The sequence below is a fragment of the Natrix helvetica genome, assembly GCF_964273705.1.
Source record: "Natrix helvetica genome assembly, chromosome: W".
Classification (NCBI taxonomy): domain Eukaryota; kingdom Metazoa; phylum Chordata; class Lepidosauria; order Squamata; family Natricidae; genus Natrix; species Natrix helvetica.
The window spans coordinates 63492914-63507401 of record NC_138555.1 but is presented as its reverse complement, the minus strand read 5'-3'; the positions used below and the strand labels follow the sequence as shown (position 1 = coordinate 63507401).

The following is a 14488-nucleotide window of genomic DNA, read 5'->3' as shown; positions in this document are numbered from 1 at the left end:
GGACTTGGACCATCTCCCCTGCGCCAGGCTGGAGTCCATCACCGCTCCCCAGCCGAAGAGACTTGCGTCTGTCGTGATGGTAACACGGTCCGGCTCCCAGAACCCGGCCCCTCGGTTCAGGGCTGGGGACAACCACCACCTCAGGGACCAGCGGAGGTCTGGGGGAATCCGGATGGGGCGCGGAAAGTTGCTCAGCTTCCGCCTCTGGAACGGGATGAGGGTCCACTGGAGTGTCCTGGAGTGTAACCTCGCCCACGGTACAATGCCTATGCACGAGACCATCTTGCCCAACAATCGTGCTAAGGTGAGGATGGAAGCAGACCGACCTGTGTAGACGCTTTTTGTGAGTTTCTGGAGACTTGTGAAGCGTTCCGGGGAGAGGCGAACCAGACCCGCCCTCGAGTCTATTACAGTGCGTAGATGCAGTATTGTCGTTGAAGGTGTGAGATGACTTTTGGGGAAATTGATTGAAAATCCCAAGGACTGCAGCATCTGGATGGTGGTCTGCAAGTCCTGTACTGCTTGTGCTCGTGATTGGGCCAGGAAGAGCACGTCGTCGAGGTAGCAATGGAGTCTCACCGGCCTCGACCGCAGGTGAGCCGCCATTGCCGCCAGGACCTTGGTGAAGGGGCGAGGGGCGGAGGCCAGGCCGAATGGAAGGGCCCTGTACTGAAAATGATGACCTTCGTGGGAAAAACAGAGGAATTTGCGATGGGAAGGCCGAATCGGTATGTGTAAGTAAGCTTCTGTTAGATCTATGGACGACATGAAGTCGCCCCTCCTGATGCCTAGAAGGATTCACTTTAGGGAGGACATTTTGAAACGTCGGTAGACAAAGTAGGAATTGAGACGCTTCAAGTCCAGGATCGCCCTCCATCCCCCGGAACTCTTCGGGACAACAAAGAGATTGGAGTACACGCCCTGACCCCACTCCCCCGGAGGAACCGGTTCGACCGCCTGAATTTCCAGCAGATGATGAACCGCGAGGATCATCAGGCAGCGTCTTTCCGGGTCCCTGGAGGGGGGGAAGGTCCGGAAGAGTGTCGGGGGATGGGAAATGAACTCCAGCCGGAGTCCCTCCCTGATCGTTGCTCTGACCCAGGCATCGGACATTCTCCGATCCCACTGGTCCGCAAAACAAGCCAGGCGGCCGCTAATGGGGAGACTCAGGTTTGAGTCACTTCCCCCTGCGGAAGGGACGGCCGACTCCCCCGCGAAAGGGCCGTTTAGACTGACCTTGATACCTATTCCTGTCCTGGTAATAAGGTCGCTGACCTTGTCTGTCATATCTATATGGAGTGTACCTCTGCTGCCTGGAATCCTGATCTGGAGGTCTAAAGGAGGAAGACCTACGGTAGGAAGAAGAACGGTTATCGGACTTCTTAGTATTGGTCGGGAGAACCTTCTTCTTATCCTTGTTTTCCACAAGGATGGGATCCAAGGAGGCCCCGAAGAGATTGGCGCCAGAAAAGGGTGCCGCTACCAGGCCCCACTTGGACTTATTGTCCATTTGCCAATTCCGGAGCCACAGGAGCCTCCGGGCCGACACAGAGGTGGAAAGGGCTCTGGACGCAAATTTAATGGAGTCGAGGGTGGTGTCCGCTGAAAATTGGGTAGCCGAGATAATTTTGGTGAGGTCTTGGTGAAGACGCTCATCTTGAATTGGGATACGGTCCTGCAACTGCTGGAGCCACATGACCGTCGTGCGGTTAAAGTAGGCCGCCGCGGCCGCTTTGATGACCCAGGCAGAAGCTGTAAAATTTTTGCGCAGGACTAATTCTGCTCGTTTGTCCTCCGGCTTCAATTTGTCAGCCACGTCACCCGAGACCACAGGGGAAGCGACCAGGAAAAACTGGGGCCTCTGGGGAAGCAGACTCATCTTCTGAGAACCCAAGGTCTAGATGGGCTGGCTCCCCAAGACTGAACCCTCGCTGACCACCGAAAGAGAAGGAGGCCTGAGACTATCATGGCGCCTGGAAGCGGGGGGGGGGAATACCCCCTGGGAGCCTGAGTGTGGGCAGGCCTACCCTGGGGATTGTCCCTCTGAGCTAAGCCCGAAGAAATGCCCTTGTAAATTGCAGCAGATATTAATCTCTTAATGTTGGAAGGTAAATTTTCTAAATCCTCAAGATCCCCTTCAGAAGGGTCAGTTGGGGGCCCACGAGGAGCTAATTGAGCCGGTGGCAGGAAATCTCTGGATCCCCCTTCACCTGGATCCTCCACCCCTGTCCTGTAACGTCTGGGTGAAATGGATGGGGAGGGAGAGAGACCAAATCCCCTATTCCCAGATCACTTGTCCACTGCCCAGATACAAAAACAAGGTCCAGCGTGTGACCGCCCTCGTGTGTGGGGCCCTGAATTAATTGGGTCAGGTCCATGGCTGTCATGGAAGCCATGAACTCCCGAGCCACCTCGGACGCTTCCCCCGTCGACGGCAGGTTGAAGTCCCCCATAACCATGAGTTTGGGGGTCTCAACTGCCGTTTCTGAGATCAGCTCGAGGAGCTCGGGCAGGGCTGCTGATGCATAGCGAGGAGCCAAGTATACAATCAGCAAGCCCCACTGCCTCCCTGGGCCCCATTTCACACCAAGGGACTCACACCCGGATATCTGTGGCACAGTGAACTCTCTTCTAGGTCTGGCTGGAGAGACAGAGGGTGAAGAGGGACTGAAACCCCTGGCCGGGGATTCAGAGGCCTGAGACCTGACATCAAGGGGGGATCTGGAACGAGCTGGAGAGTCAGGCCTTGAGGTTTGAGCACGCTTCTCCGCCCTGCCCACCTGTTTCTCCAGGGTTCTTTGTCGTCTGGATTCATCCCTGGCCGTCGCCTGGGAGGGCCGTTGCTCCGCCATAGGCCTGGAGGCCGCTGTTCTAGGCCTTAGTCTGCCCTGGGCCTCCTCCACCCCCTCTGCTTGGGCCTGAGCCTCCGGATTAGTGGAGGCCATGGTAAACTCACGTGTCCTGCCGAAAGTAGAACTGCTGGAATGCCTTTCCGGCTCAATTGCCATGTTTCGGCCTGTTATGCTTTGGAGATAGGCCTCTGCCGCCCACGAGGTCGCACCAAAATGGCCGCCGTGCCTCGTGGGTGAAGTTCTCAAAATGGCCGTCGCGCCTGAAAATTCGGCTCTTCGTTGCCGCACTCTATCTGGCTCTGAGGGGTTAGCCTCGCAACGAGCTGAGCGGGCCTTAAATTGCCGCCTTCTTTCCTCTTCGGCTCTCGTGGAGCTGCAGCGGCGCTTGTGGTCTGAAGCGGCTTAGAATAGCGCGGCTGCGATCGGCAGATAAGCGGCGCCGCGCGCCTGGCGGTGGAGGAGCTTTTTGGCACTGAAGCCCAAGAAGCGAGCCGCCATTAATTTAAAGGGCTTCGCAGGGCTGATTGCCGGCAGATTGAATCCTTGCTCGGGCCAGCTTCAATGGAGCCGCGCTCAGTAGAGCCAAAGCCCTAGGGCGCTCCCGGGAGTGTGGGGAAGCCTCCCCACTCCCTCAATAGGATTAAATCCTTAGAAATGTAATGAATTAATTAAACTAATTTTAAACTAATTTTAAACTGATTTTTAGAAATTCCAATTAATCTGAATAAGAAGAAATACTAATACCTCAACAGGAGCCAAAGCTATTGCTTGGACCAAAGACTGAGGGAACTGGGGGCCAAGAGGGAAAGGAGGATACTTAAGAAAAATCCCTCAGTCTTTGGACCAATCAGGCTGTAACAAACCCTGTTGTAGCCCCTCCCACCAGAGTCACTGAAAAAATTTCCTGACAGTTAGAACAATTAATCAGTGGAACAGAAGTTGCCTCCAGAAGTTGTGAATGCCCCAACACTGGAAGTCTTTAATATGATGTTGGATAGCCATTTGTCTGAAACGGTATAGGGTTTCCTGCTTGGGCAGGGGGTTGGACTAGAAGACCTCCAAGGTCCCTTCCAACTCTGCTATTGTATTGTATCATGTCTTGAATGGATTACCAAATCTGCATTTCTAAAAGCTGGCCTCAGTTTAGTAATCTGCTTGGGGGCAGGGAACGGTGGCTCTTTCTGTCTCCCTTAAGATGTCTATTTCTCTTTTAGGGGAAATACAATATTCTGCCTTTTTAATATTTCCTATATTATTTCATGCTTCTAGGAGGGGTGGGTGCTAACTTTCTACAGTAGACAAATCCGGATGGCAAGAGTCGGTCCATGCAGTCAGGAGTTGGCCTTGGAGCAAATATTCAGACACTGTTATGTAAGCAAAAAAGGATAGCAGCATTTTTAAGTTCTGAGGACATCCATAGTATTAAGAACAGACCCAGGTCAGACTCTCCCTGACTTTCTGGAGGATAAAACGGGAGAAAAAGCAGCTAGACTTGCAAGATTCCGTTATTGTAGCCTACCAATAACTATAGTTCCAGTCCTCCAGAGCATTGATTTTTGGATCTGGTCCACCTGGTGGGGTTGATCCACTACGGGTAGAAACTATTCGGAGCCAGGTGGCGTAGGAACTCAGGTGTTCATGCAATAGTAGGTAGACCCAGGTTCTAATCCCGTCCCGGTCAGGGAAGCTCACACGGCGACTTTGGCCCAGCCCATTCTACTTCACAGACCACAGAGGGGAGCAACTATGGACAAAGCTCCTGTAACAAAAGGCTAGGCAGGAATCTAACATTGTGTGGATCTGGTTTTAGGCGCACAACCTTCCTATGGGAAAGGTTGACAATTTTGAAAGAAAGCGCACCAGCTCGGCCCACAGAGCCTCGCCCTCCCGCGGCCACATGATACCAGGAGAATCACGGGACGAGGCCGGCCCACGTGCTTGGAGAACCCACCCCGGAAGCCACCCTGCGCTGGAGGTCACATGATCTGAGGAGGCCAAAGGGTGAGGGATGGCTGGCTAAATGTGCCGGGCGGGCTTGGGGGGAATCGCCTGCGCCTAAGGAAAGCGACGGGTGGGAGCAGAGAGCCTAGAACGCAGCGGAGTCCGGTGAAGGTCGGGGTGGGGCAGCGGGAGCCTTGGAGCAAAGCTAGGGCGCTGCTTCGCTTTGGGGCTTTCCTCGAGGGGAACTTTTCCGGTTTTTAGGTCCTGGCAGCCTTTTTCGGGGGAGCCGGAGGTCGGGCTTTTTTTTGGGGGGGGGGGAGGTTAGCTGGGCGTCCCGCGGATGAATTGGAGCGGGTGGACTATAACGGAAATCCGCCAGTCCTCCGAAAAAGCGGGGAGGAGGCTTGGATCGGGCTTTTGGGAGCCGCTCTAGAGGGCAGCAGAGCTCCGGGCAAAGGAAGGGTGGAAGTCTCGTTGGGTGTGGGGCGCGAGGAAAATCCTCGGAGAAGGAAGAGGCGTTTTTCAGGCAGCCCACTGCTGCTTTTGTTACCGTTGCGGAGAGGTAGATTCCGGGAGGGCTTGGTGCTGAGTAACGCCGGAAGGGAGAACTGGGTTTTTTGAGGCCGCTGAACTTGAGACTAGGGAATCAGCTCCATATGTGTTTTGTAAGCTTTGTACAAGAGTTTGTATGAGGTCGTTTACTGGGGGGGGGGGGGGGGGGGGAGTTTAGGGTGTTGAAGCAAAAGGTACGGTGAAGAATAACGAGCGTGGGTACCGATACTAGACAACCCATTTCGCTCTCTGGAAGCATCGCAAATTTGGAGGAACCGGGCAAGAAATCTAGGGATTTCGCTGGAGGAGCTTCTACAGTTTGAGTGGCTTTTTGTAGTTCCCAACATGTGGCGTAGTTCCCAATCTTGTTAGTTTGAGAACTGTTTAACAGTGTAGAAAGAGTCATCACCAGGAAGCTTATATTTTCTTTTAAAAAAAGTGTGTGTTGGAGCTGGACTTCAGTCAGGTCCCTGGTGTTCAATATCTTTCACCTCCTTGACCTACATCCAAGCCCAGGTAGAGGCCATGCAGAAAGAACTGGGCATGGATGAGAATATCAACCCAGAGGAAGAACTGCATCTCCTGGGAGGAAAGGAGAAATGCCATAATCTCAACAACCGTATCCGAACAGGTAACTTAGCCACTACCCAATATTTTATGTTCTAAATTGTTTGAATCCCTTACAGAGTTTGCAAAAATCCAGGTCTTTGCAATTTGGTTTGGACATTAAAACTGTTAAAAGGTTTTTCAGTTCTGCTCCCCAAGGAGCTTTTTTTTTTTGCTTCACTACACATTACCAAATTTTTGCATAAATCCTCCTAACCTGTAAATTACACTAATCAGTGGCTTTCCCCAGCATAAGTGTGCTAATATTTCACTTGTTGCTGTTGCCTTAACAATACTACTTTAAGAGTGGACTCCCTCCAAGGTAGCTACCTTGCATTGCTGTTCTTAATAGACTCAATATTAGTCTTACTCTAAATCACCAATTGCCCCAACTTTCCACAGAACCATGGCCATCTCTCATTATTGAGTAATTATGAACTTCCTAAATCATCCCTTCTCCGACATTTTTTATTTATTTATTTATTCTTTTTTCTTTAACATTCATAGGTGCTTGGTGAACAGTGTATTGTCTGGGTCAATTTATACATATTAATATTTACACATACATAGTAATATTTCAACTTCTAATATTTATGTATACATAATGTATTATGTAGCAGTAAACATAGAGTATATTTCCTAATTTCTATTTTCTAACCATTAATAAAACAAATCCCATATTAAGTATTCTGTTATCTACCCATCTCTTGCTCTTTTTAATATTTAAACTCTTATTGAATTTGTAACAAATCTCACATACTACTCCTCTGGGACCTTATGTCTCCTTACATCATTCATATTTAAGTATTTCATCTGCCCCCACATCTACCTTGTTTTCTGGTCTCAAAGAAACCAACCAATAATTATTTCATTTCTTCTGGTGAATCTTCCTCTTTGTCCTCATCTATATTTTGACATCTTAAAAAATAAACTGCCCTCTCCTTTTGAAGAGTTATTCCTTTGTTTTCCAAATCTTTATCCACTTGTATCAATTGTTGATTTTATCTCCTCTATTCTTTCCTCCACTCCTTCTAATTCCTCCTCTATTTTCTGGATTTGTTGTTCATTTTTTGTTGTCATTTGCTGTGGGTTTCCTAATCGCACATCTATGTCATGCATCTGTTTCTCCATCTCTCTGATTCTTTATCTTAGCTTCCTGGATATATTGAAATATCAATTGTATTTCTTTTTGAAATATATTTGCTTTTCCCTGTTGTGACATCTTAATTGGATTTAATGGGCTGAAAATTACTCAATAATCCACCAAGACCCCAATGTCCTAGTTGCCCAAAACACCAAAGAGCCAATAAGAGAAGAATTTGCTCAATCCCGGAACCGGTCCTCAAAATCAACTATATTTATAGTCTTCAGAGTTTACCAATTTACTGCCTCAAAATTGTCCAAGTTTGTAAGTCTTGTTTAACTTTTCATTGAATATTCTATGAAAAAGTATTTATAGTCCAGAATGGCCCATCAAAGTGAGTGAACTGAAACTTGTGTCATCACGTGGCGCATAGTGACTTTTTAGCTCCTTTGCTAAACCAGGCATGGGCGTGGCCAGTGCGTGATGCATCCAGCCCACGGGCTGCAAGTTTGACAGCCCTGTGACAGAGGAATCACTCAATTTCTTCAATTTTTCTGTCTTTGCTTCTGTGCCATGTGTGAAGGAAGTAAAAAACAGTTCCTTCCCCACCAACCTGTTTGATGGTTTTATCAAACTTCCTCCAGAATTGTATCCTGAGTCCTTGTTTGGGCTGAGAGATAGGATGCTTTTCTGACCAGAATGTGAAAATAGCTCATTGGCCTATTTGCATTCTGTTAATCCAAAAAAGTTGTCTAGGTTAGAAGCTTCTTATCATGGAGAGTTAAATAACAAGGAAAATAAAAAGGTGCTGAGTAAGATCTGTTTTAGATTTAAACATTTGTTGAACCCCACATCATAGCACAGAAATTCTTAGATTCTCTTTATTTTGCAACGGAAACACCATTTTTTTTTTGCAAACTGTAATATTGGGAGATTTAGCAGCTTCAAGGGCAGCTTTTTAATGAATGAGAGCTCTAGCCATTGGGCATTCTCCCATTCCACCTTGAGAAGTAACTATAATGGGAAGGCAGCTAGCGGGGGAAAGTAGAAAAGGTTTTTTTCTCAAAAGACTCTTCGGTGAAATATTTTAAAGGTGGAAAAACATATTTCTATTCTGCAGTTAGTGACGATAGATCTCAAATTTGCTTTCCTTCAGGATCATGGGAGCCAAATGGATATACTGCAAGTTCTGAGATAGTTGATGAGCCCAGTGTTCCCCTGAGTCCTTCCAACAGCCTTAACATCCGCAATCTCCAGCTGTCTGAGCGAGACCCTCCCCAGCATACCCGCCGTTATCCTCCTAATTTCCATCATGGCCGGCCCTTCCGTCCTGCCTACCACAAAACTTATCGAGGCAACCCCTCATACCGCAAGGAATGGGGACCTAGCACTAATGGCCACCACTGTGCCCAAGAGGGTCTTTCCAATGGGCGATGGCAGCATCCATGCCGTGGCTATTCTGACTCACCGTCCCCATTGTCTTCCCCCGAATTGGAACAAGTCAGCACTATCAAAGCCAGTGAGAAGCCCACTGTTACATCTAATGCCTCCAGTGTAACCACTGAGGAATCCAAGAAGGAAACATGGTCACTCTTTCGGCCCCTTCCTGCTTTCCCAGTTGATAGCAGCAGTGCCAGGATCATTCCCAAGATCTCTTATGCCAGCAAGCTGAAAGAGAACTTGGATCAACCGGGTAAAACCTGCCATGTTCCAGCCTCGGCTGTCCGCACCACTAATAGCCTCCCCAACTGTGTCTTGGCGCCACCCCCCAGCAGTCCCCAGCCAACCGATAGTCGGCAGCAGCACCTGGGAGCCATCTTCCAAAATGAGTGGGGCCTCTCCTTTATCAATGAACCAGGAGTCGGGCATGGAGGGGGTAGTGGAATAGCACCAGTCAAGGAGACAGAAAATGCAGATGCTGAAGCAGGTTGGGAAAACATGGAAGCCAATGACTGGCAGGCTACAAGAAATTATCACTTCAAAGGTAAGAGCCTTAAGAGTTCAGAACTGCACAGGGAAGGGGATGTCTGCATGTTTTGAGGCTGTTAATCTATTGGTAGCAGAATATATTGAGCAACTTTCAATTGTAAGTCACATTTCAGGTGCATAGAAACCAGCTATTGCAATTAGTGGAAGGGGGCATGGATAATATTGTTTGCCCACAAAAAACCAGAAGCATAATAAAGTAAAAGTCAACTTACAGTATTCCCTAAACTTCATCTTTCATGACATTGACCCTCTGAATCAGTTTTGAATTAACAGTTTCAAAAGCAGTCTCTCATTCTCTGTAACTCTTTAAAAGGCTAAGGAAAAATGTCATTAAATTTTAATGGAGTCAGCAGAAGTTCTTGTGTTTCATTAAGGACATTCACATTTTACTTCCAATTATTTGAGTATTACTATAAGTTTTACCATTTAATTTTAACTGAGTCAGGGTTCTGAGTTTTGTTTTGTTAAACAATGCAGGGAGATGGGCATGTGGTTGCTGCACATCTGGACCAGCTTTTCTCAATGTAATTAAAATTTAGAAACTTCCTGTTGGATAATAAAGACAGAGAGACTTACAGTAGGTATTGTTTAGGAATAAAATACCGTAATGTTTGGCTTCTAACCTTTTTACGTCTCTCCTGATACAGAGTGGAGCCATATATGGGAGCTACATAGTCAAGGTAAGCAATGGAAGAACTTTTAGAATTCTTAGATGAATTTACATTATGAGATGGTGGTGCAGCTAAGCTAGTAATGCCTACTGTAATTGCATAGGTAGCTATTTTAACTTGAATGGGGATTATATGGAACCTGTGCTGTGTTTTCATACTCCTAAAGTTGGTTGAAGTTAAGGATTGTATTTAGGGACTAGTCCCTCTAGTGGTTTGAGGTTTGCAAGAGGGTACAATTACATGAAGTAAATGTTTACAAGTGGAAAGTAAATTGGAGGAGGGTGGAGGAATCATAGGAAAAGGATGCACTGTTCCACAGTTCGTGGGAATATTTTTATCAAAAACAGCCTTGGGAGTCCAAAAGGTTTCTGGCCAATGGTAGATAAATTTCTACAAGCACAAAAAGAAACAAGAGCAAAACAGGATCTCACAATCAGGTGGGAGCAACAGCAGAGTAATGTTCTAATTTTGCACCCAATATTCTATTGTTGTGAGACAATTGTATAGAGGGCATTGTAGGTTTCAGAAATCAATCACGCAGTTTGTGTCCAAAATATCTATCTGCTCTTCGCAGAGTTTATTTGGCTTTTATAAAGTTTTTACAAGCAAAGCACAGAGCAACAACACATTGTTTCGGTTCACTCCCCCAAATCTTCCCTAGTGAATTCAGAAAGCTTATTCATGCCAAGGTTAACTCCTGCCTATGCTCTGGTGAGATAGTGGGCTAAAAGATAACAGACTGTGCATCACCTTCCCCTTATTCCCGCATCTGGTTCTGCTAATTAGGTGAGCTTGTAGGTATCCAAGATAACCAGCTACTGAGATCATGGTAATTTCCTACGCATGCCTTTACGTAGCCTTACCTCTCATTCCTACAGGGCATCTTTTAAGCATCCATTTATACAGCATCCATGTAGCATCTCTGTTCAAAGATACACTTTTCACCACACTTTCCATTTTTATTTTTTTCTTCTAGCTCCTAGCAGAGTGATGGTCTACTCGGAAACCTTGGATGGGAAGGGTTAATTCCATGCATATCCAGGGGAAGCACCACTAAGATATTTGGGTGTGTGTGTATGGGAAGAGGCAAGGTAACCCATCCAACCCTCTTGAAGATTGGAGAATCCGGGCATCTTGGAAGGGGAAGCTATGTCACCTGCCTACCTCCCTTCCCTTGCTGTTTTAGCCTAAATTGTCCTGGGTGAGACTCATGCCTCACACATTCCCCACCATTTCTCTCTATCTCCGATTCAGTGCTCTGGTTTTTATTTCTTCACATGGTTTTTAATTTCTCTGGATTCCCCTGAAAATAAAGGCAAAAAAAGAATTTATTTAAATTCATTTCTCTTGCCATAGCAGTGTCTTACTTCAACACAAAACTTTCGTGTCCTGCCACCAGGACAAGGAAATGGCAGAGAGAATAGCAGTGGCTGTGCTAATAGGGACACAAACTGGATATTTTGGAAGAGATGAAAACTTTCCAGGAGTTCTTGCAACCTCACAGAGTATCTTGGGAGTTTTATTATACTCAGCTAAGAAATGTGAGTGTAATTTGGTACAGTACAAATACCACTTAACTGTCATGAAATTTAAGCAAGTCCCTTCCAGCCCTTTCCCTTAGGATTCTAACAAGTTTAGTAAGCTGTACTTACTGAACACCAAAGAATCTAGTTCTAAGAGGGGAAGATATAAGATTGCATCTCAGCAATATATGAAAGGAATTCTTTGTTGCTGGCCTTCATTTATTTGAATTACCAGAATAAAGTAGCCTTCTAGTGCAGCAGAGCCAGATTGGTGTCTTTTTAGACTTCTCCACTGAAAGTCAACCATTTGACCCTATTGTATAAGGTAATACAAATTAGCTACGTGATCTGGAACATCTTAAATGTAAACTCGAGCCTTGTTTTTTTTTAAGTGTCACTACTCTGCTTATAAGAATTCGTGCTCTTGCTCTCAACTTAAAAATGAGAATATATTTACTCTATCGAAGTAACCAAGAGAAGTCACTGAATAAAAAGTAACTCCTTGATTTCCCTGCCTAAGAGGAAAGGATTGCTTGTGAGAAAAATAACACGGCGGAGGATGGACGGGTAAAATGAACTTCTAACGGTTACCTCTAACTGAACTCCCTCAAATGCGCGCGGTAACCCTCAGTTAAAATGGCTCTTGGAACATGCAGTGCTCCACGGGGGTGGGGGAGCTCCGCTTCTCGGAAGATACGCGCTCCCGACAACCTGTTCCGGAGTGGGGCGTGAGCATCCACGTATCTGGGAAAGAGGGCAGCGTTTCCAAGAGAATCGTAACCGCGGGACGCGCGTGCGTACTACCTGTGGCTGCGCCACTAAAGCGACCTGCAGACGGACGATGACTACGGCGGCGCGCGGGAAGGTGTCATCTTCGCCCGTGCTCGAAAGTATCGAACAGGGTCGTCCAGCCAAAGGGAAAGAAATCGGCGGCGCAGCTTCCTCTTAAAGGGACAGTACCCTTTACGCCGACGCCCTTCATGAAGCTGCGGTTTTGGAGAAGGAAGGGACTGGAGGTAAGACGAGGCCGTTGCTTTGATGCTGTATTAGGCCCCTCCTGCTCCTTCTCCCGCCAGCGTTTTTTCTCGAAAGCAGGTCTTTCGTTCAGAGTTGTCGGTTGCTAAGCACTAACAACTACAAGTTCTTTAGGATTTCGGTTTAGCTGCCGTAGACCGAGACAGCCCGTTGTTGAGTGGACTGTGCTCAAGGGTTTGTGTGCTTTGGCCGGCAGAGGCATTGGAGCGGGGTAGTATCTGGACAGGCTTTGAGACAGAACGGGCTCCAACGGCGACTTCACCGCTCGTGCCTAAATCTACGGTTAGGCGAGAGGGCTGGGAAGGCTCAGATTCCCTATGAATTTACTGGAGAGCTTTAGGTCGGCCATTTATTTCTCCATAGGTCTTCCTCGGAGGCTTATGCGGAAAATAACAAGAGTAGCATGCCCTTCACTGGGCCCCAGTGAGGAAAACCTATGCGTAAGAAAGAAAAAAATTGATCACACGTGTAGCCAGCTTCTCATATAAGAACCAAATAACAATAAAAACTTGTAACCCAAGCTTTTTCCCCATCCATACTATGGTTGCATCCCATGTAGAGTTTCATGAGTCATGAAAAAAAACATTTTATTTCATTCCCCCCTAATTTTTAGACATGCTCTTTTTTGAGGGGTCCTTGGTCCTTCTCTGAGCTCAGAGAAGGACCAAAGACCCCTCATTTCAACCCTGAGCTACAAATATTCTCCTTTACTGAGGCTCTTTTTTTGTTCCTTCCATCACTGCACACCCACACATAAGTAAAACATTCTAAAGGACAGAAGTCTGATATAAATAGTGGGAGCAAAATAATGACTTTTCCAAACCCTTTTCTCTCACAGAAAACACAGGGTGGATAAAAATCGATTAAAATACATTTTTTAAATTTAAATTGATTTTTAAAAATTTAAATCAGATTTTTTTATTTTTATCAAATTTATTTTAATAAAATGCTTTTGGAGTAGAAATCTATCTATAGTTTTCTATTTAAGATACATTAATAGTTATTCAGCATGAAATGGAGCTTAGTTATGTAGCACGAGGCTGTATATTCTGCAATATTTACATTTTTGGTAAATCAATGAATCCAAGCTCTGCAAGCTTAATAGGAAACCTTTATTTTGTTTGCAAATAATATTATTAAAGATTCTAACTATCAGCAAGAATGAATCCTTACAATTAAAGAACACCCATCATTTCAGGTCTGTTAGCACCTGCTGCTTGGCACGTCCCTCACCTTTTGTTGTGTCACTGTTGGTGAGTCAACAGCTGGTCAGAGGAGCAGGTGCTGCAGGACAGATGACAGTTGCTCTTTAAAAATTATGATTTAAGTCGAGTTGATTTAAATCAAGCCTTTTTACTAGTGATTTAAATCAAGATCAAATCCACCCTGCACATACACCATTTCCTTTGTTCATAATCAGCAGAATGTCTGCATTTTTGGTTGAATGTAAGCCATATCTCACTTCCAATTCTAGCTTCCCATCTCAGAATCAATGTCCCTGATTATTATGAGGCAGTTTTCCTCACACCAGCTATTCACGCCATTCCAGGCACAGAGAGTGTAGATCTCAGTTGCACAAATACACACACTCCTACACATGTATTAGTTTAATTATTCAAGCTCACACCCTTTGTTCCAGAGAAAGACCTGGATTCAGGTTTTAATAGCCTTTCTGAACAGTTGGAGCAAGTTACACAAGATAGGTAGATACTTGGCCACAAATAATCCTTAAAAGACCAGTAACATTTTATTTGGACTAAAAAAAATTGATGGGAAGGGGAACAATCTTCAAATTTTCAGGCTGAGATAGAGTCCAGAAGTGGTGGTGGGAAAGCACACTTCATCAAGATACAGCAATGTGGCTCAGGCTGTTGCTCTATTAATATGGGGAAAAATAAGTTAACTGTAGCCCATGACTATAAGCAAATACAGTTATGAGCTCTATCTCTTCCACTTAATAAATACTTCATTTGGCTTTGGTGTTAAAACGGTTGTATACTGCCTCTAGAGATCATTTAAACAAAACACAGGTGACTTCATCTCTTTATCAAAACATTTTTTTTAAATTTTCTTACATGCTTCAACTTTATATATCATCTTGTTTTAATCAAACTTGGCAAGAAAGGTGGGATAAAAATAAATAATGCTCCCAAAAACTTAGACAACTGTTGTGATCCATGCCTTGAAACTATGGCTTTACAGTTTAAAATGTAGAAAAAAATACTTTTTAAAAAA

The 14488-nt window shown here is 45.8% G+C and overlaps 1 protein-coding gene across 1 annotated transcript; it reads left to right on the top strand.

Moving 5' to 3' along the window:
* Window positions 1–4904: 4904 nt before the first annotated feature.
* Window positions 4905–11036, top strand: LOC309400803 (uncharacterized protein). Its single transcript, XM_081969491.1, has 4 exons — window positions 4905–5976; window positions 8192–9019; window positions 9672–9704; window positions 10672–11036. Exons 1-4 carry the CDS (start codon window positions 5871–5873, stop codon window positions 10719–10721), a joined length of 1017 nt encoding a protein of 338 aa, XP_081825617.1. The 5' UTR covers window positions 4905–5870; the 3' UTR covers window positions 10722–11036.
* Window positions 11037–14488: the final 3452 nt, after the last annotated feature.